This window comes from Strigops habroptila, chromosome 15 (assembly GCF_004027225.2).
Source record: "Strigops habroptila isolate Jane chromosome 15, bStrHab1.2.pri, whole genome shotgun sequence".
NCBI lineage: Eukaryota > Metazoa > Chordata > Aves > Psittaciformes > Psittacidae > Strigops > Strigops habroptila.
In genome coordinates this window covers 10,056,547-10,083,539 of record NC_044291.2, presented here as the reverse complement: position 1 = coordinate 10,083,539, position 26,993 = coordinate 10,056,547, and the positions used below count along the sequence as shown (strand labels likewise).

Below are 26,993 nucleotides of genomic sequence, written 5' to 3'. Positions count from 1 at the left end.
GCTCTTCCCCCCATGTGCTTCCGACGTTGGGTAACACGCAAACGCCTTTGGAGACTGGCTGGAAGTGGAGGGGGGGCTGTAGAGGTGGCAGTGCCGGGTTGTGGAGGCTGTTCTCCCTGGGCTGGTAGGAGATGGTGGCTCTTTGCACCCTGTTTTTCCTCCCACAGCTGCCGGAGGGTTCACAGATTGTGGATATTCTCATGTTCCATGCCCTGGGACCCGGTGTCCTTTGTGGGGTGGGAATGTGAAGTTGGCTGGTGTGTTCTCCTGGGCAGGAGTGGTTTGTGGGGCTGTTGCTGTCCTGGAAAGCCCATGGTGTTTGAGCTCTAATCGGACATGCTGTGCTGAGATGTTTCAGGGCTAAGGAGGAGTCAGATACCCAAAGCTGAGGCTGGCAGGGAGTTGCTTGTGATGGTGGGACAGTGAGGGGACACGCTTCTGACCCCGAGCCCCAGCGGCTCCTGCCCCATGTGGATTCCTTGGCTGTGCATCGCCTCTCACCTCTTCTCTCGGGGCAATGCAGACCTCCCTGTCCCCTCCTGATGTGCCTACTGCAGTTTTTATCAGTGTCCAACTTCCTTGGACTCACATTTAGCCTAAACCACTGGAGTATGGATGTGCAGGAAGCTGCTCCTGAGAATCCTTGTTGTTAGGGTTAACTGTGTAGCAACCCCTCCAGATAAAATCTGATTAATTCCCCAGTAAACCCATTTTTTCCAGGTGCTGAAAACTCTCCCAAATAGCTGTGTTTCCACAGGGTCACTCGCTGCCCCGCAGGTATTTACTGAGTAGGTTTGGCTGAAATTTCACCTGCCCTTTTTGTGTCACAGAGGATAATCTCTGCTACAGAAAGTGAATAATAATAATAAAGAAAAGGTGGGTAGTTTGTTTCTCTTCTTGAGAAGCTGCACAATAAGCTGCCGAGAGCTGAAATGTGATCTCTGTACACAGAGCAAAGCTTGCCAAACTGGATTAGATCACAGCCCACCTACTCAGGCCCGGCTTATCTCGGGCAGCGGCTGCTTGGCACATTGCACACAAAAACCCAAGAGCTCGAATGCAGACAAATGTGGAATAACCTGCCTTGTAGGAGATCACTTTCTGGTTACATTAATTACTGGTTTGCTTATACCTGGCTAGCTGAAAATGTATATCCAGTGTATTCTTTCTTTGACTCTGCAAATGGAATCGCAGATGTTCTTATTATGTAGATCCACTTCCAGTATTTTATGGAATTACTCCCACGTTGCTCTGTGGCAACATATCCCAGAGGCTTCATGTGCATGGTATGCCCTGGAATTTCATTTCCTCAGTTTTAATGTGTTGTTTTTTAATTTCAGTTCGTTTTCAGTACAGGAAAGAGGTAAATTGGATCCTTCTTTTAGGTCCAGGCATCATTATTTTACATAGTTCTTTTTCTCCCCCTCATCTCTCCTGTTTCTTGTCTTTGCCTCAAAGAATCCCAGGATTTTCCTACAGCTACAGCTACCTGCCTTCTGTGTAATTGCTTCTCTGTGGGCTCCTGTTTCCTGCTCTGGCTTGAGAAAATGTGATCAGAATCAGCCATTCTCCATAGCTTTTCCAATGTACTTGTGTTTTCCTTTGTTTATAAGCAAAACGTTTACTTTGATTGCTTGAAATACACAGTGGTAACAAAGGTCTTATCTGAACTGTGTAGTCACGGTGGGTGTTTTGCTGGAAACTTTCTAGTTAATTGAAATTTTATCTCTGTACATGAGAAGTTAAAATTTATCTTGTGGAGTTGAACTTGTAGATACCAAACCCAGCGGAACATGGTGAGACCTGCCTGGAAATCCCCACTGGAGGAGGAGTCTCCAGGCTTGGTGCAGCAATTTGAACTGATCCCGAAGTGTTGCCGCTCATTTGCTCCCATCTTTGCCAGGCACTTCATAAATCAAACGTTAAAACCACTTTGCTTGAGCAAACTTTGTTTAATACACAGAGTGTAGCAGATGTGTGTTACAGGCTGCTCTGCTGTGGTTAGGTGCACAGAGAAATGATACCCACTGAGGACACAACCTGCCTTGTCCCCTCTGGTTCAGGGCAGTGTGCTGTGGGAGGGGAGAAACGCTTTCATGGAATCCCAGACTGGTTTATGTTGGGAAGGACCTTAAAGCTCATCCAGTTCCAACCCCCTGCCATGGGCAGGGACACCTTCCACTAGAGCAGGTTGCTCCAAGCCCCTGTGTCCAACCTGGCCTTGAACACTGCCAGGGATGGGGCAGCCACAGCTTCTCTGGGCACCCTGTGCCAGCGCCTCAGCACCCTCACAGGGAAGAGCTTCTGCCTCAGAGCTCATCTCAGTCTCTCCTCTGGCAGGTTAAAGCCATTCCCCTTGGCCTGTCCCTACAGGCCCTTGACCAAAGCCCTGCTCCAGGTTTCCTGGAGCCCCTTTAGGCACTGGAGCTGCTCTAAGGTCTCCCCTTCAGGAGCCTTCTCTTCTCCAGGCTGCCCCAGCCCAGCTCTCTCAGCCTGGCTCCAGAGCAGAGCTGCTCCAGCCCTCGCAGCAGCTCCGTGGCCTCCTCTGGCCTCGCTCCAGCAGCTCCACGTCCCTCTTGTGCTGTTGCCCCAGAGCTGGATCAGGACTGCAGGGGGGGTCTCCCCAGAGCGCAGCAGAGGGGCAGGATCCCCTCCCTGACCTGCTGCTCACGCTCTGGGGGTGCAGCCCAGCGCATGGGGGATTCTGAGCTCAAGCACACGCTGAAGCCGGGTCATGGGGAGTTTGCTGCATTTTGGTTTTTGCGGTTACTTCAGTTGTGGATTGCTGTAAGTGATGACAGTTTGGCTTCTTTCTGATATTGGAAAAGCTTCTTCAAGTTTGGTGTCTTTTTGTAGCTGTGCGGCATGGCTTTTCACACTTACAAACGGTTTTTGTTAGGACTACAGCAGAGCCAGGGGTGCTCCTTGAGCTAAGGGCAAGTCTGGGTACCAGTGGCAGGTGCACTGAAGCTTTGCTTTATGAAGAGACATTTCACAAAGCTCATAAATTGCCGTTTTTGGTGGTATCAGCATTTCTTTGGTGGCTCTGGAGGGACAGCTAAGCAAGTAGATGTTCCAAATAGTGCTTCTGGTTTGATTTTCACTGAACCATCTCTTAGAGCTTGGCTTCCACCCTTGCAAAACCCGGCAGCTTCTCAGCTTAGTGCTGGGTATGTTGTGGGTTAGCTTCTTGTTTTGGAAAGAGTCTGTCCCAGTTTTCATGTTTTATCTCTTTAAAAGATTCCACCAGGAGCAATTAACAAAAGAAGTTGTAGATAATAAGTAGCTGCTATTGTAAAGTAGGTATTTTGGGATGTAGGCAAAGCTGAAGATAACTGTAAAAGCACAGTGAGTGTATCTCAGGGCAGTGAGAAATATTTTCATATCTATAACAAAATAAATGTCATCAGTGGTGTTTATATAGTTGGGAAGGTTAAAAAACCCCAACTGATTGCTGGTAACAATAGTGAGAAGTAAAAAGTTTCCTGTGTTTGGGCAGGAGCTGGATGATGTCCTCTCCCTTATGAGGATATGGAAATACCTGCCCTTGCACTGGTAATGGGGGAGGGCGTTAAACACAAGATAACAGGCTGAAGGCTTTGAAATCGGAGCAAGATAGAAACTTGTTTGTTTAAAACCAACTGGCAAAGCAGCTTTCTGAATCCTGGCTGCTGATGTGTAATAAATCTGGGAGGACCAAAGGAGTTCCAGAAGTTTAGGAAAACATAAATGTTGTGGAAGTGGTTTAAAATAGCGTGGGAGCAGGTGACCAACAGGCAGAGGCTGACCTCCGGCCAGAGCGGGATCGGGGGAGCTGCTGCATCCCTACATCAATGTCACATTAAAGAAGGAACATGCTCAATGATCCATGTGCTCTGATGGAAAGCAGATCACGTCCAGAAAGTCTTCAGATTGTGGTTTTTAATGAGAATCCTGTACTGGCTGCCAAAAGGAACTGTGTTGACATCATATACCTGGATCCCTGCTGTTGACTGAATGCTGCTGCTCCCAGAAGGCGGAAGAGGCTCTGCTTTGGGAGCAGGAGGTGCTGGGTGCCCTGTGCAGGGGCTGGTCTCTGGTATGTCCTTCATGCTCTGCTCAGGTGCCTCACCATTGCTGGTAGTTGGTGAGCTCTGAGTGAGGAGCACCCTCCTGAGCTGTGTTGGTGGTGTCTGGTGTCTGCTGGCCGTGTAGCCGGTCCGTGTCCTCTCGCTGTGCTAAGGTGGCAGGGTCTCAGTTTCCCTTTGCTGATCAGTACCGTGTTGAACAAGTTGATTTATCAAGTGGCACCTGATACCTCTCAAAATAGTTAGTGATGGGAATGTGATCCATGCAGTCCCTAAACACAGAGCCATGGAATAGTGCTCCAGCCATGCTCTAGTGTTGGCACAGGACAAATGCAGTTATCCCCTGGCTTGCCCATGAAGAAGCCAGTGGAAGTCATAGCAAATCCAACCAGAGGTGTCCCACTGCTGGGTGGAGACTTGGTCCCAGGAATGGTGACGTGGGAGAAAACATTCAGTAGCTTAATACTGGAATATGGCTTCACCGAGGAGGTTGAGGGGGTTTATCCGGGAGAGGAGGAGGCTTTGGGATACCGAAGAGCAGGTTATCAAGAAGACAGAAACTGGCTCTTTACTGAGATGTGTAACAGGAAGGTTGACAATGATCATCAGCTGAAATAACAGGAGGTTCTGCCTTGGCATTAGGAGGGGTGAAGCTCTCCCTCTGCAGACAGTCATGCAGTGGAAGAGGTTGTCCAGAGAGGTGAGGGGAGACTCTGACCTTAGAGGATTTTAGTACCCAGCTGGACAAAGTCCTGCCCAGGTTGCTTTGGAATTGGTGCTGACCCTGCTCGGAGCGGGAGGTGGGATTAGATGCTCTCCTGAGGCTCTCCTGAGGCTCTCCTCCAGCCCAATAATCCTGCTGCTCAGTAACCTGATCTCCTCCTGAATGCAGTTTTGAGTACAGTTAAGTTCTGGTGGAGCCCCTTGAGAGCGGGGAGGGAGGAAGGTGGTTTAGATTGAGTGCTCTTAATACTCCATCTGTCATCTGTGTGGTTAACATGTCATATATATGGTTGCTATGTGAGACTCTCGCAGTGGAAGATTGTAGGTCTTGAGAGGCCTATTGCTGACTTGGAGTTGATGTATTTTAAGGATAGTTTAAAAAAAAGAGTAAGCAACCTCCTCACAAAAAGAAAAGCTGGAGAGAGATGCCAGTGTGAGGAACAGAGTGAAAACATCAGTGTGCCACGTGCTCTCTGCTGCCTGCTTGGGTGGGATGGAGCTCTGGTGAGGGACAGTGACTGCTGCTCCTTGGGCAAGGAGGAAGGAGGGACTTGGAACTCCCTGTTTGCACATCTTCTGTTCTCCTGCCACTTCTGTCATACAGAAACAGTGGGACCTGAGCCTGGAGGCTGCCCCGCAGTTGAGGGCACATGTGTTTTGGAGGGCTTGGTGGACTCCAGAGGCTGCCCTGCCCCTGCTGCTGGGTTTTGGGCTCCTGCGAATGATGTGCACCCATGTCCTGTGTAGAGTTGCAGTGTATCTGCCTGGTCATGGGAAGAACCTCCAGGATCCTCAGTTGGGATAAGCACAGAGCCCTGCCTGGGTCAGTGGAGAAGGGTAATGATTGATTTTTACCTGTTGTTGTACAATGAATTTGCATTTCCTTATCTTTGGCTTTGCCTTTCTAATGGCTTCTATTTTTAGCCTGGTTACTTTGATGGATTAAATCACATTATTCAGTTATCCCCAAGTTTGGTTTTAGAACAAAAGTGTTCTGTGCATTTTCACAATCCAAGGACAGCCCACCCCTGTGGGACTGGCAACAGGCAATGGGAAATGCTGGAGGATTTGGGGGGCTCCAGCTCTTTGCAAAAGCACTGGCACCTCTCTGGGTTGTAGATGAGGTATTCCTTTGTCTGAGTCCATGGGCTCAACCTTTTCCCAGTGCTAAATGGCTATGGATGGGTGACTGGAATGGTGGTTTTCTCTTAAAGTCTAGCAAGAGTGAGGTGTCACTACTTTCGTATTGGCCCTATTAGATGTTTTTTGGCTACAACATGGAAAACGAGGTTCAAACCCTCCTCAGCCTCGGAACGTTCCTATCGCCCACCCCTCAAGAGAGTGACCACAAAGTATACCCAGACCTTGATATTCCCATTCCTCTGCCACTGCCTCAGACCCAGCTCTTTGGTGTCCCTGTCCCCACTTCAGGTGCCACTCCGGAATGTCCTGGTCCTTTTCCAAGCCTCCTGTGTTGTTCTTTTCTGTCTCTTGTGGTGACAGGTCTCCTAATACCACCTCAAAGATCACACTGGAGCCTATTCCCATCTCACTTTTCCAATTCCTGTATCTTCTCACATACATCTTGATAAGCCCAACTCCTTCACCTTAAAATCTGGTTGCTTTTACCTGTCCAGCCATGTTGCTGCTCCAGACATCACTTTGTGGTGTCACTGTTCCTGCCCCATGTCACCCACCACATTCCTAACATTGCCAAGGCTCTTTCTGACCATCCCTGTTGGCGCCTATGTCCAAGCTCTCTGGTTGCAGCCTCATGCTTCACACCAGGATCCTGCTGGGCCTGCCCAGCTCCCCATTACTGTCCACTGTGGTGATTATTGGTGTTGCTGTTTGGTTTGTCCAGGTCTCACCTATGTGTCATGCAGGGACCTCTCCCCAAGCCCGGTTGATGGAGTCTGGGGATGGCCACAGAGGCCACACTCTTTGTTTAGCTAAGGGAGGACTTGCTGCCACCTTCTCACAGGGCTCCTGCACATGTGGCACGACCATCCTGATACTGGTCCCATCCATGCACCCAAAATGTTGTAAGAAGTGATCAGAATCCTTTCTGTGAAGCTGATTTTCATCAGCACATTTTGTTTGGTCCAGACTGGAGCTGAAGGGCGGTGTGTGCTCCAGAGGAAGGCTGCTGGGTTCGAGGTATCTCAGGTTAATTCTGAGGCAGACACACACGTTCCACCATTGTTTCAGAGCCAGAAAAGTGGAAATCACACTTTCCAGCCTTAATTTCTTCAGGCTTCAGATATTGCCCTAATAAGTAACTTTGCTGTTTCCTCCTTGAATTCCTTTAGGAATGCTAAGAGATACCATTTAATCCTCCTGAGCATTCCTGAACCTCTTCTGAGGATACTTTGATTTAGGTTAGCTCCTCCTGTAACACATACAGAGTGCATCATACAGCAATGAGTCCTCATCATGACCGTGGAGTTTCTTGGCCTGGTGCTGGGCATCTGTAATGGGATTCCTACAGCAGAACCTGAGGTCCTACTCCAAGGTAATGATCTGCAAAGGAACCAGTTAAAACAACCTCCTGTTTCACTTGGGATCTAGAGAGGCTTGCAAACAAGCCAGACCTCCGTAATGGATTTCTGGAGGGAGAACAGTGCCTGGAGGAGCTCCAAGTCCCACCTTCTTTGTGCACATCACTAAAGAATAGCTCCCTCCTGCGCCCACTGGGCTGCTGCTCTCAGGCTCCGTGTGTGGGGACAGCGCTGGGTCACAGCGAGCTGCAGCTCTTGGGATGGGTTGGCTCTTTAGAGAGGGTAGATTGGGGTAAACTGCCCCTTTTTTTGCATTTCTCAGTTTTTCAGGGAGTAGCTGTTTTTTTTCCACCCTCACAATAGTTGTAAGAGGGGTTTATTCTCCTGCAGGCAGCTGTTAGCAATTAGCAACTTGAGCCATTCAGCCTGAAACAGAGTTTAACACTTTCTTGCCTCTCTGAGGATGTTGCTGATCCTGGTTTTGCTGGTCTGGGGCTTGTGCTGGAGTTGTGGCACTTTGTGTGTACATGTGGGGAAGTGGGGAAGAAAGGATGAGTCCAACGAGAGGGGCTCATGGAGCTGAAAGAGCTACAAAGGAAACTATCAAGTCATCTGCCCAGGAGATGATTTCCAAGCAGTTGGTGCAGAGGCTTGTATTTAGGAGTGTATCCCAGTGTGTTCCAGCACTGGGAAGTGTGCAGTTTGGGAATCCAGTCTACTACTGGCTGAGATTTGGACTCAGCAGAAATCAGCGTCAGAAGGTCTTCAAACAGTGATTTCTGGCAGTACAAGCTCCTGAGTGGAGCTGAGGCTCCTCTAGAGGATGAGACAAGGGAGAAAACCACTCTTGGTGACCTTGCTCCAGAGAACAAGTGCTGCTGTACGGCTCTAGAAGATGAGAAATGACAGAGTTTGCTCCCAGTGTGCAGCATCTCTGCTGGGATTCCCAAACACGCACTTTGGTGGTCCAGGGCTGCGAACCAAGTGTGGTGGGAAGAGCAAATCCAGCACAACCCGAGCCCCATGTAGGGCTGAGCTGCTGGAAGTAATTTCTCACTGCCACATGCCAAGGTGAGGCTTTCTCACCAAACTGTGGTCACCAGGGAATGATGAGGCTGGTCCAGGCCAGCTGTTAAGGTTCCCTCTGTCAACAAGAGGGAGACATGTCCAGAGAGGATTCATCCTGCTCATCTTGGACACTCTTTAGCCAGGAGTCAAATTCAAAGCCAGCTTTTGTAGGCACAGAGTTGCAGACAGATGCTCCAGAGCCAGCTCTGAAGCCGTCCCTTTCTCTCCTGAAGGCCGGGCTGGCCTTTATGGCCACATCTTCCAGTTTTGGCTTGCAGTTCCCCTAAGCGACACTATTTTTGTGTGAGCTGCTGAGCTTCACTTATCCACCAAGTCCCGAGAAGCCCCTGGTTCACAGGGTGGGATAGGGTGGCACAGAAACTGTGCTGCCCCAGCGCATCCCTTTCCTCCAGTGCTGGTTGCTGGCTCAGTGGCAGGAGCTGACATGGTGCTTGGGCATTTGTGTGACTTTCCTTGCTTACCCTCCACCCCATTCCTTCTTCCCTCCTATTGTCTTACCATGTCAAAGTGGTTAAATCACAGAACCCCAGCCTGGTTTGTGCTGGAAGGGACCTTAAAGCTCCTCCAGTTCCAACCCCTGCCACGGGCAGGGACACCTTCCACTAGAGCAGGTTGCTCCAAGCCCCTGTGTCCAACCTGGCCTTGAACACTGCCAGGGATGGGGCAGCCACAGCTTCTCTGGGCACCCTGTGCCAGCGCCTCAGCACCCTCACGCGGAAGGATTTTTCCCTTTGTGATGTGACTTGCTGTGGCAGTGCAATGGGTGTCATTTAGAACATGGCGTGAGCTTTGCCTAGAGAAATGGGCACTTAAATTCTGGTGTTTGGTCTGTTCCTGCTCAGATGGGATGATGGTTGTGTTTGTGTTGCATTTGTTATATTGCTGTGACTGTGGCCGTTGTCGTGACTTCTGCGCCACACTTAGCACAGCTAATCTCTTGTCAAAGACAAAATCCTTACACTAAGGCTCCACTTGGTACCTTTCACTCAGGGCTGTCCCATCTCAACTGGGCTGCGAGCTGTGCACTGATGGCAGGGGATGGGGCTCCTTCATCCCTGTGCTCTGCTGCAGGCATCTGCCTCCCTGCTCTTGATACTTCTGTGCTGGGCTTTTGGATCAAATAAGAAGCCAAGGCATTTGAACACTTCCAGTGCTGTCTGTGATTGCTCCTGTTTCTTGTTTCCTTCCACAGTGGCCTCTGGTCCTCACCCAGCCATGTACTAGCCCTATTTCAGTGCTCTCTAGCTGCCCTTTCCCTTAATCCTGGACGGGTTAGAGGGAACGCCCTGGGTGCTTTGGGAGCTACCCTATGTCTTTATGGGTGTCTAATCCTCTCCCCATTTGCCAGGCTCTGGTTTAGGCTCTGTAGGGGTGAGGAGCGTGTGCAGTGTATGTGTGCTCATCCTCTGCCTTCTGAGGCCTCTGGTACTGCTGACAGCTTTAAACCTCCACCTGGGAGATGTCTCCAAGCTGCTGTTCTCTTCAGGGCCTCCTCAACAACCTGCAGCTCTGTCCATTGGCTGGGCCAGGATGGGGACCCATGGGAAGGATCTTCTCTAGGCCAGGTCGCACCCATACAGTGCAGCTGATCTGGGTGGATACCTGGGTCGTGGTCAGGGCATCCTGTACACCACCAGACAGCACTCTGCTGGGTTTCCCATCACGTCCTCCAGGAAGAAGGTTAAATGTAAAGCCTTCATGTTCATAACACTTCCCTTTCTTGGGTCCTGTGGGGAGATTGTGTCCTCTAGTGCTGAACTCTGTGCGGTTCCTTTTGCAAGTCCCATTTTGGGAGCCTCTGGGGCACCCCGGCAAACCACGTGCATAGACTAACATCCACTAGGTCTGTCCTTAAACTCTCCCACAATAATGTCTTTAGAGACTCCCTCTGCTTAGCTACAAGAGGTCTCTGCTCCGTGGCAGTTGCAGCCTGTCATGGGATGGTAGGAATTGGGGTGTTTGAGCAGAGATCACTCCCCTCCATTTCGTGGTGGGGAAAAACAACCTTGGCTGCACACCTGCTTGAGAGCGCTTGGTCAGAACCTCTCCTCTGATAGTCAGACCCTCCTGCTGAGCCAGGGGCTGCCTCTTCTCTGCAGTGCTTTGCTTTTGTCTGAGGTGGCACAAAACCTTGTTGTCAGCCTTGGCCAGGGCGCTCACGTGGAGCTCAGGAGGTGGCTGAAGCAGGAGGGGTCCTGGGGATGTTAAGGTCTGTCTTGGTTTGCTTTCGTGGCTGGGCACAGCATTGCTGGGCAGCATCCACCATCAGCAGTTCCCCGAAGGCCCTCAGTTGTTTTTCAGGCTCAGAGCCATCTCCTGTGACGGAATCCAGCAGGGACAATGGCCAGTAGCATATTCTTAGGAAAGAGAATAAAACCAGGACAAGCTTCAGTGATTCTAACCCTGATTCAGCTCCTCAGCAATCCGCAACGGGGGGATTTCCTGAGCCAGAAGTTTTACCTTTGGATTTAAGAAGCTGTGCTGCGTCTTTCTGTTGTGAATCTATCCAATTGTTTTGGTATCCAGGGCAACTCAGGGCTCTGACTTGTACAGTTTAATTCTGTTGGGTGGAAAAAATACAGCCTTTTGTTAGAAACCTCTGAGCTAATGGCATCTGATGCTCTTGCATGCATGTATGCACTGGCATAGCGATGGGCCCTTTCATATCCTCTCTTCCTTTACTAACAAATCCTAGCATTCAATTTTGCCTTTTTACTACCACTCTGAGGATTCTTGAGCAAACACCCTCTGGTCCTGGCAACTTTCTCGTTTATTGCTTTGTTCTGTTTTCTTTTTGCCTGACATTTCATTAGGAGACAGAGCCTCTAACCTGCCTTCTGTAAAGCTCTCCTGCAGGACGGGAGCCTCCCGAGGCTCTTTGTAGTGAATGTGGACACAAAGAATTCACATACTGCTGAGATGACCTTGTGTTCCTTTAGGTGTTATCATGGCTTTCCACTGGAATTGCCAGAGTTTAAGCCCTCTGCTATTCTCCTTGTTTCCAAACAGGAAATGAATTGTGCTTGCATGTGTGAGTGCACATGCTCTTGTGGCAGCAATGTGGATATGTAGGGAGAGAGGATTTTCACCCTCGTTTAGACATTTATCTTCCAGTTGTGTGGCAAATTCCAGAGTGCCCACTTGGCTTGGAGTCCAGAGCTGCTGTGGATAGAGATGTCCATTGGGTGGATGAGCCCTGGTTGGACTGTCCAGGTTTGCTGTAGATGCAGCTTCAGTGCTTGTAATGTAATGAGGAGGGTGAAGAATCGATGGGGGACAGATTGCTTTGCACTGGACTTGGTTAAAAGCAGTTAAGAGAGTATGTCCACATGGTAGTTGTAGGAGCTGAGCTTCTGAAAGCTGAATTCCATGAATCGCTCTAGAGATAGCATAGGTAGCTGGGCAATCATTAGTTCTTCACTAAGCCTCTGATGAGGGGATGGCTCAGAGTAGGGTTGAGGTCAAAACACTCTTGACAAGGCGTGGAAGATTGCCCAACCCACCACGAGGCAAGGGCAATAGAGCCAGCCTGCAGCACAGAGGAGTCCTGTCTGTGGGGGACTCTCATCCTGTCTCTTTGCTTTGTCTTTCAGAGATGTAGATGGCAGCTGCTGTGTCTGAAGGACTCGCACCCATCTGACCCTGCGCAGCGCCTCCGATCGCTACCATGATCTTCTGCATGCTGCTGCTGGCCTCCCTGCCTGAGCCCGCGGGCGCCGAAGTCAACCCTGGTAGGGAGCTGCCAGCCTGGGAGAGGACTCTCCTCTCCCACCTTCCATGGGCTCGTTCTCAGCCTTTCTTTGCCTCTCATGGTGAATGTAATGTATGCACGTAGATATGATCACTAATGTGCCTGAATGTCCTCCCCTGGGCTGCTGTGCTGGAGTGGGACACCTCTCCTGTCAGTGCCAGGAGGGCTCAGGCACATGGATATACTCCATTCTCTGCCCACCCAGAGGGTCTGTTCTCTCTGCAGGCCTGTCCTGAGCTCTGGTTGTCCCTTCATCACTGACCGTGTGGCCTGCAGAACAAACCTGGCTCTAGACTGGCTCAGAGATGCTGTGGAGAGCAAATTGCCAATTAGTAAAGCATAAGCCACAGCAATCTCAGCCAACAAGAGGGATTCTGGAGAGAGAAGTGTGGAAGGAAAGGTAGAAAACCCTACCTGGCACAAAGCTAGAGTGGAGACAGGGATATGAGCCTATGAGTCCCTGCGGAAGGCCTGACCTCTTATCCTACAGCACTTGGCAAGTTAGAATCATGATGGAGATGAGTAAGGTAGTGGTCTGCAATATACTGCAAAAATCCCCCTAATGAGGTGGTTTGAGCTGGAGACAGTCTGTGAAACACAGTGTAATCCTTTTCCAGCTTGGCTGAAGGTGTGGTGAGGCAGCAGCGCTACCCTGAGGGCCTTCCTTTGCTCTGCTGGGTCTGGCTCTGTGTGTTTGGAGGCCTTTAACTGTGTCTGGCTCTGACCCTGCTCTGGCCTCCGGATCTGTGCAGAGGTTTGAGGTTGTGCTGCAACCAGCCAGAAGTGAAGTGAGGGCTGTGGGGGGCTCAGCAGGGCCTGTGCTCCCCCGTTACACAGCCCTTCCTTGCACTGTACACCCCACACAGTCCAGCTTTGAACTGGGGTTACCATCTCCTCTTGATGGTTAAAACCTAGTGGAAGAAGGGAGAAGACAGCAGCCAGAGGGTCAGTCACATGCAGATTCCTTCTGGTGGTGGAACTACAGAAGTTGGTGCAGCCAAAGGTACAGGAATAGCTCCCCCATCCCAGATCCTGGGAAGTGGATGGGATCTGAGCACAGGGCTGTGGTCCTACACGTCTGCAGTCAGCTTTTCCACCAAGGAAGCAGCACGTAGCTTTGCTCACACTTCCTTCTCCCTGTGACTTCCTCAAGCAGCTCTGCTTGCCCAGCCCTCTCTGCCCCAAGGGGCTGTGTGTGCCCTGTTGTTCCCAGCCCAGTTCCAGCACAGCTGTGGCCTGGCTGATGCTCCTTGGCTGTGATGCCCAGCTGTGATTATCTTGACCTCCTGCTCTGCTCCAGGAGTGGTCTGAAGCACCTTCTGCATTGCCTTCTACACCAAAGAGGCTGCTTTGTGGGTGATTTCAGACCTGTGTAGGAAGGATTCTGTGGAGTCCTTTTGTCTAGCATCAGTTGTTTGACCTCACTAACAGAGGTGAGCTGTGACACTTCTCTGAACCTCAGGGTATCCTTTCTGCATGGCAGGTGAGTGTGTCCCTCAGTGCATAGTAGAGGGTCAGGGATATCTGAGCAGGAGTCCTGGTGGCACCTAAACAGAACCCAAGGGTGGTTTTGGGTGAGAAGATGTGCATCTTGGTGAGAGCCTCGTGCTGCTTGTTTTGGTGAGAGCCACAGCCACCTGCAGAGTGCATCCCTCCATGCCGGGGATGCTCTGGTTTCCGTCTGCTGGCCCTGGGTCTGTGGACAAATGAGTTTTGTTAAGGATTGCTATAAGCCCTGGTGCCCCAGAGTCCTTCCCAACTAGCCAGCTCTCCATCTGGCATTGCTGTATGGGGTGCATTTGACCTTTAAGTAATGTGTGACCAGACAGGATCCCACTGCAGAAACACATAAAACCCTTTGTGCTTTCAGACATCTCCACCCTTTTGGAAGATCTTCAGATATTTACCCATAGTTCAGCAACTAGAACTATATTGGCTTCCCAGCAATAGGTCAGATCGTACTGGTGGGACAGGGAAGAGTGAAGACAGTGGAGGCTAGTTTGGTTACTAAACTTACCTCAGTGTCAAGAGCAGGATTAGAGCGCTCAGCCTGCACAGTCATCATGCTTGATCCCAGCCAGATACCAGTTGCTTCCCAGTGAATTCTTCTGTAAACAGGCCTCTTAAGAAACCTCGGATACATGAATGAATGCTCTGGGTGAGACCAGAGGCCCATCCAACCTCGTGTCATGGTTCCAGCAGGGTCCCATCCCTGCTGGCTTGGGAAGGATGCACAGATGGGCAAGCACAGAGCAGTACCCTACGTGTGCTCTGGGCTCCTGCACCCTGCTGGGCAGGAGCTCTCTGAGCTACCCCTTGGGTGTTTGCTCGTGGCACTGTGTGTCTGGGTGCTTTCTGTACCATGTGCACCTTTGGCATTCAGAGCGCTCAGGAGATGAAGGATGCATATGTTGGTTTTGAGCTCTGCTACCTGATCTCTTGATGCCTCCTGCCTCTGGTATTTTTAGAGACAGTGAGTAATTGTTTATGATATAAATATCTTTGTCATGCTTCACTTCAGTGTTCTCTTTTGTAACGATGAGCCTGCTCATCTTTCCTTACCTCATCTGTGCTGCCTTCTCTGCCTTTTGATGGGAGAAGGAAGGAGTAAGAGCTCGATTCTGTATCTGACTGGCATCCAACCATGAATACAGCTGGTGGTGTAATGGTGTTTTCTAGTTTGTTTTGTCTGTATTCCCGTAATTGGATTTTTCTTCTGTATTAAATAACCTGGTATCATCTGCAAACACTGTCACCTCACCACCCATCTCCTTTACAAGATGATTTAGGAATATGAAGAACATCACACATTGACTGAGACTGTGCCTGACAATGCAAACGTTTCTACACTGAATTGTGTCAGGCGGTTATTTGGTCTGTGCTGGCTTGTTCTCTGTGGTGGGTTTGATGCCTCTGTCTTGTCTTGTAGCCTCTGAGCCTGGAGAACAGTTTGGTCCAGGTTTGGTGCGAGGGTGTCAGTCCTGAGGTAGAGGAATGAGGAGCACAGCCAAGGCAGTGCCCTGGCTGGGGGCAGGCAGTGAGGATGCAGCAACACGTGTGCCATGGAGTCACTGAAGCATGTGTGGCACTTGCCTGTGTCCCTGCAGATGGGCTGTTGTGGGGCTGCTGTGATGACAAAGACCAAAAATCTGTGAAAAGTCCATTTCCTTCTTTCCTGGACGTGCCATGGAGTGTGTTTTGGTCTTTTAGTAGTTTCATGATTTAATCCAGTATAACTTTCTTTTTAATCTGCTGTTGATGTCAGTCTGACAAAAATATCTCACTTGCCTGGTTTGAATCCTGAGCCTTAATGAATACATTAAGATTCTGAGTTCTCTGAAACATCTTTAATATTCCAAGACATGTTTAAAAACTTGTGTCAGGGGAGAGAACTTGGCCAGCTCGGATCTGTGAGCTCCATCTGCACTGGCTTTGGTGTATTGAGCTGTATGGAGCTAGTAGAGCTCCGTGGCTTGAGCCAGTTGTGTGTGTACTCCCTGGAGGCACCAAGTCTGAGCATGTTCTCATGCCTGGAGAGAGATGTCTGCTCCATTTGAGGCTGGAGGCTGGGAACAGACTGGGATGGAGCAGTGTGGATGGCCAGAGCTTGTGCTCAAATGTAAGCTGCAACCTGCAGTGACACAACAGAGCAGATGTTTCCATAAGCTGCTCTAGTCATCTATAATAAAAGCAGTTTGACTTCTCACTTGTAACCAGCCTGATGAAGATGATAATTGCTCCTATTTGAATGCAAGTCAAGCATCCAGTTTGTTCCAGAAGAAGAAGAAAAATCTTTAACAAACGATTCCTTTTTATGTCTCCTCATTATTGATAGCTTTTCATTGTAAAATAGGTCTGTACAACCGGTAACACAGTATAGCTTTGGATTTCCTGTTCTTAAAGTGTTTCTTTGTAAAGCTTTTGCCTTGCCAGGACTCTGCTGAATGTTGCTGTGAGTGCATTTCATTACTTATAATTTCAGTTTGTAGTAATTATAGAGTACTTCACTCTTGTCATTTGCATTCTCCATTTTATCATTCCCATGTTTATTCCCTGGGCGTGATAGCCTTTTAATTAAACTTGTCTGGTGACTTAGAAGGAATTGGTACTGATCTTTTGGCCTTGCTTGTGTTCCCATTTTCAGCTATATGCCGTTACCCTTTGGGTATGCACGAAGGGACGATACGAGATGAAGACATCACAGCTTCCAGCCAGTGGTATGATTCCACAGGGCCCCAGTATGCACGGTGGGTTCATCTCCAGCAAAAACATAATCACTTTTTCTTCTAGATATCCAATATGTGGTTGAGGAAGACGTTCCCTCACCCTTAAAGAAAGCTCTTTGCTTAGCTTGTTCACTGCTTCCATGTTATATCTAATTAGAGCATTGTGAAAGACCAGGAGGCAACGGTCATGGTCACAAGCTGTAATACAGGAAATCCTGATTCAGTATTAAGGGGGGAATCTGGATTTGGCTGTACAAAGCCTTGAGCAGCACACCATAGCTTTGGAGTTAGCCTTGCTGTGAGAGACTGCACTAGAGACTTCCAGAGGTTGCTTCCGGCCCTCATCCTGTGAATAAATCTCTAATGGATTGAGACTTACAGGTCAGCTCGGGACAGTGCCCCTGGGAATCTTGCAGAGAGCTTTAAACTAAATAATAGGAAATCATTTACAAGGATGCACTTTTCCACAGCATCCTATTGAGGAAACAGGCTGTGTCCACTTTGACTCAAAAACCTGGGAACTGCGGAGTTAAGGAATTGTTATAAAGCAGCTGAAGGATTTTCCTTCAGTGTCAAGCAGCACTATGGGCTGTCATAAGCTTGGCTTTTTTTTTTGTAGTCATTTTGTTTCTCTCAAAGCTACTCACTGATGGTTTGCAGAATACTTATAAAAATAAGTTACCTTGGAATTGTTTATAATGATGGTATCAAACATTCCTACAGCTTTGGTGCAAGGCAAATATGAATACAGAATCCCAGCCTGGTTTGTGTTGGAAGGGACCTTAAAGCTCCTCCAGTCCCAACCCCTGCCACAGGCAGGGACACCTTCCACTAGAGCAGGTTGCTCCAAGCCCCTGTGTCCAACCTGGCCTTGAACACTGCCAGGGATGGGGCAGCCACAGCTTCTCTGGGCACCCTGTGCCAGCGCCTCAGCACCCTCACAGGGAAGAGCTTCTGCCTCAGAGCTCATCTCAATCTCCCCTCTGGCAGGTTAAAACCATTCCCCTTGGCCTGTCCCTACAGGCCCTTGCCCAAAGCCCCTCTCCAGGTTTCCTGGAGCCCCTTTAGGCACTGGAGCTGCTCTAAGGTCTCCCCTTCAGGAGCCTTCTCTTCTCCAGGCTGCCCCAGCCCAACTCTCTCAGCCTGGCTCCAGAGCAGAGCTGCTCTGGAGCAGCAGCTCCATGGCCTCCTCTGGCCTCGCTCCAACAGCTCCACATCCCTCTTGTGCTGTTGTCCCAGAGCTGAATGCAGATTAATTTCAGGTTAATTATGATACTTTCATCTTTATGGTGAATTTGGGCAGTCCAAAATAGTAAAATTCTCCTAGTGTTTGATTATTTCTTTTTGTTAGTCTGCGGTAGAGCAAAGATGCCAAATGTCATGTGTTTTAGTGGAGTTTGAACATGCCTGTGGATCTGAAAGCTGGGAGACTCACTTTGTTCTCCGAGGGATGGCTTATCTGCACTTTGTGAATACCTCAGGCATCACTTACCATCTGTTATCATCATCTCTTTGCCAGGGCAGCTGGATGTCCACAGGGTGAAGACATGAAGGCATCCTCTAGCTGACCTCATTTTGTTAGAGGTCATAGTTGTCCTATGCAGATGTCTGTCCCTGTCACTTCACAGTCACCCTTCCTGCCTTCCTTACAACTTCATTTACTTGTCACTTCACTGTAAGAAAGTCTGGCACAAACAGCTGAGACAAAAATCTTCTCTAGCCTTTGCCTTGACCTTCAGTGTCTCTTCTGGGTACTGCATTCCTTGATGCACGGGGCTTGGCACTCACTGATCCCATCCATTAGATAACTGTCCAAAGACAAGGACACTTCAAGGCCTTCCTGTTTGCTGGGAAATGCTTTTTGCTAGAAAGCCCACAGGGTCTTTTTGTGTCTGGATATGTTTCTCATATTTAGAACTCTCACCACCTTGTGGTTTGCACAGGGAGCCTGCAGACACCCAGGGAAGTGTCCTTCACAGCTCCTTCACAGCTTCTGCTGATGGCAATTGCCATCACCAAGAATAAAAGCCTTAATTTTTGCAGCTGGTGCCACAATGTTCAACTTGGAAGCAGAGACCTTCACACTGTACCCCCAGCTGTGTTCTGCACAAGCAGCTCTGAAGGAAACATGGAAGACATGTTGAGAGGACCTAGAATAATTTGTAGATGGGCAGAGCTTTTCTTTCTCTCATGTCCCCCTGACCTGGTCAGGCAGTGCTGGCTGCTTGGAATACATCTGGTGAAGTGCTCCATGTGCAGGCACACAGTAGGGACATCTGTTCACAACACTTGTAGCCACAATTATGAGCTCTTTGCCTTGCTGAGTCGTTCTGCAGGGACAGCAAAAGATTTGGCACTTTGCTGTTAAAAACATCCACCATGGCAAGTAGCACTGGGGAAACAGGGAGGGAAGAGCTCCAGGTACAAGCTGCCTGCGGTACAGCCCAGGAGACACAGGTCCAGAGAGCATGCAGGGTAGTGCAACCAGAGCTCCAGGGTGACATGACAAGGGGCAATGATTTAAACTGAAAGACAGCAGGTTTACATTGGGTATTGGGAGAAAATGGTTTCCGATGAGGATGGTGAAACAGTGGGACAGGTTGCCCAGAGGAGCTGTGGCTGCCCCCTCCCTGGCAGTGTTCAAGGCCAGGTTGGACACAGGGGCTTGGAGCAACCTGCTCTAGTGGAAGGTGTCCCTGCCCGTGGCAGGGGGTTGGAAGTGGAGGAGCTTTAAGGTCCCTTCCAACACAAGCCAGGCTGGGATTCTGTATTCTTGAGATAGCTCCTCTTTGTGTGTGTTCAAGCTCTAGGAGATGGTCAAGCAGAGGTTCAGGTCTTACTGTGTGGGGTTTAGGTGAAGCAAGTACACACTTTACCAGAGAGGTGCTAAAAAGCATGTGGTGTGCAGTTACCTACAGAGTAGCACAGTTGTTTCTGATCAACATGAAAGTATGTGTCTGGGGAAGGAATGACTTCTGACAGGTAATTAAAGATGTCTTAAACTGACGTAGTTGTTCTGAACAGGACAAAACTGGCTACAGGACTCTCAATTGACCATCACCCTGAAGGGGGGAGAGGTATTTGGTAGCCAGCTGTTAGGTCTTTCTTGCTGATTTGGTTTCTTTCTCCCAATTCCCCAAGTTTCAAGGTGTTTTCCTCGGTTCCTATAAGTGAAACTTCTCATGCGTGTGCTTTTCCCCTCAGGTTACAAAGGGAAGAGGGGGATGGAGCCTGGTGCCCAGCTGGCTTGCTGCAACCAGAAGATGTCCAGTTCCTCCAAATCGACCTGCACAAGCTGTTTTTCATCACCTTGGTTGGCACTCAGGGACGGCATGCCCATGCCACAGGCAAGGAGTTTGCCCGCGCTTACCGCATTGACTACAGCCGCAAAGGCGAGCGCTGGGTCTCCTGGAAGGACCGTCAGGGCAGGAAGGTGAGTGTGGAGGAACTGGATTGTGTCGTCTCCTCTATCTACTGCCTTGTGCACCATACTGTGTCCTGACTCTGTCAGGCATACAGTGTCCTCTGCCTTAGTCCTGTGTTTGCTGTGGTGTCAGACTGTTCCTCCCCTGACCTGATCCCCCAAATCCCAACCATTGCTGTGACTGAAAGCTGTGACTCCTTGCTCTTTCTGTCCATATTAAAACATGAATGTCCCTCTACCAGCCAGACACTCATTCCTAAACTGGAAGCTGCAAAGCAGATGCTTGCTTTGTAGTTAAAAGGGAGGGGGTGGGAGGGAATGGAGATGAGTTTCTGGATGTCTGATAGCAGAGCTCAATATAGGGAGCAATGAGGAGGAAGGAGTTTGGAAGGTAGGAAATGTGCTGAGCACACACTCAAAGAAGCTTCCCAGCTCACCACAGTTGTCTCCTGCTGTTTCCAGACCTGAGTCTGAAGACCTAAGCCAGACTGGAAGGGTACTGGGTGATGTTTTCTTGCCCTGGGGGTGCTTTACAAGTCACAGTGGGGTCTGTATTCAGTATTAGGTAATAGTTTCTAGCTTGTTAGTGAATTATTTGTTCACTCAGACCTTTGATCAGCCATTTGACCATTACCATTATCTTGCCCATCCCTCACATTTTGGTGTGTTTGCAGGATGGGAGGAGGAGAAGTTTAAACTCCATGGGGCTAATTGTTCTTCATTGGCACTTTCTTAGGTGAAGTCTGTCTGTGTCTTGAGTTACACCAGAATTCAGTAGGTTACACTGTCCACAAGCAGCTCCTTGTCTCCTCCCCTGGTCCTGTGCAGAGCAGGGTTCTGGGACACTCAGGGCTGTGTTAGTGTCAGATGTTACCATTTAGTATGGGTCAGTTTTTGCAAGATTTCCCTCTTAAGCCATAGTAAGGTAATTCAGCTGTGTATGATGCTATAATTTGAGCCATCCTCTATTGTGGAAGTCCACATATATTCTGTGTGTGTACCTGTTCCCCATTGCATGAGACCAAAAAGCTTTCCCTCTTGGTATCCTTAGAGAAGATGCTTCTGCTCCTCTGCTCCTGCTGTTCTGGACATACACAATGGGTGCAATTCCTGCCATTTCAACTCCTCCGGAAAATTACTTTCCATAAAACATGTTGTTCAAAATGTGTCCCCAGTAAGGGGCATATTCCATTAGGGAATCCGTATTTCAGCAGCACTGCTGTCTGGTCAAATAATTAGGTAAAAATGTCCTGTAAAATCATTCAGACCTTGGAATGAGGTGCAGATGGAGGTGCAAGATCCACATCTACTTATCTGTGTGCATTAGGAAGCCCTCTTCCAGTGCTGCAGTTGATTCCAAATGACTGCTATTTCAGTGTGTGACTCTCTGAACCTATCTTGGCATGTGTCTGTCCAAGGAGATCACACAAACGGTTTCAGCCAAACAAACCAAACCCACCCCTTGCCTATGCCGCTAGCTTTCAACATGGAGCATATGCTGTTCCTCACCAGGAACATCATCTCCAGCTTTAATTTGCTCAGTAAAAGCAAAAAGTCAATTTGTTGTCCCCTTGTCTCTGACACCAGTTAAGGATGGTCCTCTCCATTGGCACTAACGTTGCATGACGCGGCAGTGTTAAGTCCTGGTCCTTCATCAGCTTCTGTTACCAGCCACCAACAGTTATTTGTCAGCAGCACCTCTTCATTCTTCTTGTTGGGAACACTGGCATCAGTAGTGGCGGGGGCTGGAAACTGGTGCTGAGTTTGTTCCATGCACAGCTGACTCACTTTGGGGTTTTTGGCTCTGAGAAACTTATGCTCAATAGCAGCAACCCCACCTTGTGGAGGTGCCACACAAAGGACATCTTCTCTTTTGCTTCACTCAGAACACAGGACAGGCAAAACTGTCAGCTCTTCCACTGTGGAGCTGGTGCAAAGGTACTTGTTTTTGTGGGAGATGCCTTTCTTCTTACTCTGTCCAGCCCTGTGTCCATCTAGGACTTTCTGGCTTGACATAGTCTCATAGAATGGTTTGGGTTGAAGGGACCTTGAAGCTCATCCAGTTCCAACCTCCTGCCACAGGCAGGGACATTTGCCACCTCACAGATTGCCTGACAAATGATCAACTCCAGAGGATCCATCCATCTTCTATGATGGGGACATGGGCTATTCTGCCATATGCTGTCTCCTCTTGGATTTTATTTCCTATCAGAAAGGTCTTGTGGAGCCAGCCTGGGTGGCTCCCAGGTCTCCTTCTTAGCCCATCTGGCAGCTGAAAGGGTCACTGTCACTTGGTTCCCGAAGACAAGAATTACTTACATGTCCTTGCTTCATTGCAAGAAGTCATGGGTGTTTCTCAGATGTTCACAGGCTGCAGATGAAAAGCCTGTTGAGCTGCAGAGGACAAGGAAGCAAGCTTTCTGCTTGGCTTTTCTTCTGGTTCCTTTGCTCCCCTCCTGGGGCTGTGCACCTTTGCAGAGCTGTCCAGCCAGCTGCAGGAAGCTCAGAGCTATCCTGGTGCAGCCCACTAGACCACCAGATGTGGCTGGCTCTTCTTCAGGGCAGTGCAATCTTCTGAGTGGTTTCTTTGTGATACACTAAGGTCTTTCACTTCCCACCAGACTCTCCAGCCATGCTCACTCCCTGGAGCTCTCCCCTGCTGCCATGGAGGGGAAGCCACCTTTCTGCTCCCTTGTTGGCCTCCATCCTTTAAATTACCTGCACATCAACAATTGCAATCTCTGTGATCTTGTGAGTAACCTCAGCCTCTGATTCACCCTTCGCATCAATAGTGTCTTTGAACAAGAACTCTAACACTTGTAATTCACACTTTTGATATCAAAAGCGTTCTTATTTTGTTTCCATAGGTCTAAGTCCTCTAAAAGAAATCCCTTTAGGCACTTTGTGTGCACTGCTGGCAGTTTGACAGCTTCAGCTCTTTCCACACGCTGACTTTCCAGACAAATAGCGGACTGTTCCCAGAAGCATGGTGAAGCTGAGGGAAGGGGAGGTGGAAGTTGCTGCCATGTCAGACTGCACCTCAGCAGGATGGGCTGACTGTAGCCATGCTGAACACAACATCTGCTGTGCAGCTGGTTGCACCTTCATTCCCAAACAGAGCAGCACCTCTGGAATATTGTTGGCTTATAGACAAGGGACATCAGGACCCTCCACCAGGTAGCTAGTGATGAGGGCCAGTGCTCAGTTTGCTGGTGTTAGAATGTACATGGAGGCTCACTTGAAGAAAGAGAGGTCATGTACTAGTAACTGGAGCTCTGTGCAATGTGTAGTCTACATGTACATTCATCTCCAACCTACCTTTCTCCTCGGCAGTGGACAGGAGGTGAAATGGTAGCACCCTGCAGCCTGTAAGTCATATACCAGGTAGGAGGAGGGGAGCAGCAGCAGGTAACCCTCTGCAGACACTGCACGGGGAAGCTCCTCAGGCTCAATAATGGGGTACAAGTGCACCACTGTACAGGTGAACAGCACGATGGGGAGCAGTTGCTGGTAAGGATCTCTCTTCTCCAGGTGATCCAAGGCAACATCGACACTTACGACGTGGTCTTGAAAGATCTTCGACCTCCCATCATTGCACGTTTTATCCGGGTGATTCCTGTGACAGAGATGCCAATGACTGTCTGTATGAGGGTGGAGCTCTATGGCTGTGTCTGGTATGGTAAGTACCAATTTCCATGCCTGGCACTGGAAAGTAGTCCTTGCACAGCTCACTGGGACTCACCTGCGTCCCATGTATGCAGAGGGAATCCCAGGCCCACGGAACTGCTTCTGTTGGTCCACATCATAAGTAAAAGGATCATATGGACAGAGGTGATGGAAGGCTGCTGCTGCTGTATTTCTGAGGTATATGGCCTTCTTTTTTAGATGGTTTGGCATCCTATAGCATCCCTGAAGGAGGGACAATAGCGGCTCCTGGCTCCCCCATCGTTTATCTGAATGACTCGACCTATGATGGCTACCAGGAGCGCAGGTGGGAGAAGTCGTCCTGTTCTCTCTCGGTCACTGTGCAAGTTGCCTCTTCTTTCTTACTTACCCTGTCACTAGTATCTTGCATCCCAAACACTTCTTTGAGACCTCCAGAGCTGCAAGCTAGCCTACTGGTTCTCCAAAGCATCGTGGCTTCGTTATTCCAGGCCTTTGGCACATTCTCAGTTGCTCTTTTAAAGGAGGACACGATCTCAGAATGCATCAGATTAATTTCCCCCAGATCACAAAGGCTGGCAGGAAAGAAGTAATGCTTTTGGTTATTGGAAGTTGTTGCTTCTCTTTAAAGAGTGTGGCCTTGTACAGCTAAGGGCTGTCTTTGTCCATAGCTTCCATCTTTACGTGATGTGATGATACAGTCCTGATGTGTCCAGTTGCCTTAAAGCCTTGTTGCTCTTGATCTCTGATTGTGACCATGTTCATTGCACCAATTTCTTTGTTGGTTCAGGGATAGCCTTAAGCTGCTGTTGATACAGCAGTGCATAAGGTGCTGCTACTCTTCTGTTGCCCTAGATTGGAGTGGGAGAGCTGGCTGGATCTTCTACCTGTGCAGTCCCAGTGTCCCTGGAGCAGATGAAGGTCCTTCCCCTCTTCATTACCTTTGTTGTTTCTGCAGTTTGATATCCAAAATGCATTCTCTAGCAGGCTGCATCTTAAACTGTTGCATGAGGTCTCCAGGGTAAACTGGGCACCTGAGAAAGTGTGCAATGCCTGAGCTCTAGGCCTGCACTTGATACCTGTGAGCTTCTGGACAGATTGGGAGATGTTGGGTTTGAAAACAAAGCTCTGATGGACTTAAAACAACTTGGAAAACTTCATCATTCCCTGTGAGAAGCTCCAGGTCAGCAGAGGCACCACTGGCAATGTGGTGTGAGAGGAAGGTAGCTGATTAGGCACTGTAAAGAGTTCTGGGGTATGATGCTTTTCCAATTTGGAGTCAAAAAGTGCTTGAATTTTGAGAGCTGATCACAAGGTCTGTTAATTTTTCATGTCACTGACATTAGGGTGGCATCTATTGACATTCTGAGGTGTCTCTGGTTTACTCAGTAGTTGATTCTCAAGGAAGGAGAGTTCATTAAGAGTCTGTATCTGAAATGTTAAATAACTGGCTGAGATTTCAGGCCTTCAGTGTAAGCACTTTCTTTGCTATAAATACAGATTTGAGTGTGTTTCAGTGGCTTGAAACCTGACAGACTGGGGTGTGGGTATTCCCTTGAGGCAGCAGATCCCTTTCTGTGCAGGAATGTGCTTAAGTGATCTGACAGTGTCTCTTCAGGGACCTGGTGCCATCCACTGACTTAAGGTGCTTTTATAACATCTCCTGTTCAGTTGTCAGTAACTTCCTGAAATACTTTACTGTTGCCTAAAAAATTTTTATGCTCAGAGGTGATTTTTCTAAACTTACCAGTGTTCTATCATGCTGGAGGTTAAAATAACAGGGTGGAAAGTACATTCCTTGTATTTCTAGGATGTTGCAAGGTACTGGGTGACAATGTCTTTATATTTTAATATCTGATGCTTTAGATATTAGTAGGGATTGGATATTTCAAAACAGAGGGTTTTATGTGCAGGAAGATGTAGGTATTGCTCTTTGCTATCCAACACTAATTGAGGAGGCTGGTCTGCTGGGGAATGTCAGGGAGCTACAGATGTGCTAAGCAAGGACTCTTCCAAACTACTTTGCCTCCAAGTCTGACCAGCCTGGAAGCAGGAGTTGCCTCTTCCAGCTGTAAATCCTGTTTTGGAGTTCAAAGGCATGCATACCTGTACAGATCCTACTGACAGGAGGCTCACCTGGATTGGGGCTTGCAGAGCTTCAGTGTAGGTAGCAGCAGCCCTGGTTACAGACTGCCTGGAGGCAGCTGGCTCTGAAACAGGTCCAGGGAGCAAGTTCAGCACTAACACAGCTGAAGTGTCTGTGCTTTCCCTGCTGTAGGATGAGGGACGTGGCAGGGATGGCTCCCAGGTGGGACAGGAGGGAACCACAACTGGCATCTAGGTGCTGGAAAACTGTACAGTGAGCTCTGCAGTCTCAGATAGGAAGTGCAGTGAGGCAGGGTCCTGGGCAAAGAGTCTGAGTTGATAACATGCTCTTCTTGCACAAGGAGCAATTCCAGAGCTGATCCCAGTTAGAACTGGCTGTGGCTGGGTGAGCTGCCCATGGTCTCACTGCTCTTTCCTGCTTTTCTGTGCCTGCCTGCAAAACTTTCCCTACTGGTTCCCCCAGGATGGGATGGAGCAGTTCCTCCCATGCAGTTCCATGGTGAAATGCTGCTATTAAAGCTCTGCTTGGAGAGTGTACAGTATCATTTTCTGTAGTCTGTTTTCATTCTCAAGAGACTTTGCTCATAGCTTGGCTTTGCTGTCAATGCTTGAGATCAATGCAAAAACTTCTGCCTTTCCTAAGCGGGGAAAGATTTTAACAGCCCAGCCTGAACAAGATAAAGGAGATGTTGCATAAGGACAGGGAATGCCTTATCCAAGATGGATTAAGAGCAAATACACTTATGTTTTCCTGGTACCAGGTGAAGGACCCGTGTTCTTTCACAGCTGAGCTCTCCTGGCTGGAGTCCTGCCTAACTCTTGGTTCTTTCTTGGCAGGCACTTGTACGGCGGCCTGGGCCAGCTCACGGACGGGGTGCTGGGCCTGGATGACTTCACACAGAGCCACCAGTACCGTGTGTGGCCGGGCTATGACTATGTGGGCTGGAAGAATGAGAGCTTCAGCACGGGCTATGTTGAAATGGAGTTCCAGTTTGATCGGCCACGGAACTTCACCTCCATGAAGGTAGTCACTGTGGTCCCTCTACAACAGCTTGGGGCAAGGTTTGCGTGCTTCCACATTGCCACTTTTGGGTCCTCTTCCCAAAGCAGGAGGATACAAGGTGCCTGGCAGCAGAGTTTGAGTAGGAGATGTCCCAAGTTCACCAATGTAGAAAGGTGAAGCAGGAAAGCGCTTGCCTCTCCAGGGATCAAACACTCTCCTGTTGGCATTTGGCTTAAAGGGATGAAAAGCAGACACCTGAAGCAGCACTTAGGCAGCTGAGATGGATTTAGGATGCAGGCTACTTACTGTCTAGGGGCTGCCTGACCCCTGAGGTAAAGGAATGTGGTTGTGTTTCCATTTGACCAAAAATTTCTCTGGATGCTTCAGTCTGTGCTTGTGCAGTGGGAAATGACTTAAACACACAGGAAAAGAATGAGCTG

General features: G+C 49.1%; 1 protein-coding gene across 5 annotated transcripts in view; it reads left to right on the top strand.

Annotated features, from left to right (window-relative positions):
• The window catches only part of LOC115617068 (discoidin domain-containing receptor 2-like), a 63,334-nt gene that overhangs the window by 16,188 nt on the left and 20,153 nt on the right, over positions 1 to 26,993 (top strand). For 4 of the 5 annotated variants that reach the window (XM_030507135.1, XM_030507138.1, XM_030507136.1 and 1 more), the window contains exons 2-7: positions 11,974 to 12,111; positions 16,276 to 16,378; positions 19,562 to 19,790; positions 23,313 to 23,460; positions 23,667 to 23,772; positions 26,388 to 26,574. In XM_030507135.1, the coding sequence (XP_030362995.1) occupies positions 12,048 to 12,111; positions 16,276 to 16,378; positions 19,562 to 19,790; positions 23,313 to 23,460; positions 23,667 to 23,772; positions 26,388 to 26,574 (837 nt within the window). In that variant the 5' untranslated portion in view covers positions 11,974 to 12,047. Of the gene's footprint in view, positions 1 to 11,422; positions 12,112 to 16,275; positions 16,379 to 19,561; positions 19,791 to 23,312; positions 23,461 to 23,666; positions 23,773 to 26,387; positions 26,575 to 26,993 lie in introns of those variants that run through there. The other variant, XM_030507137.1, reaches the window with a different exon arrangement.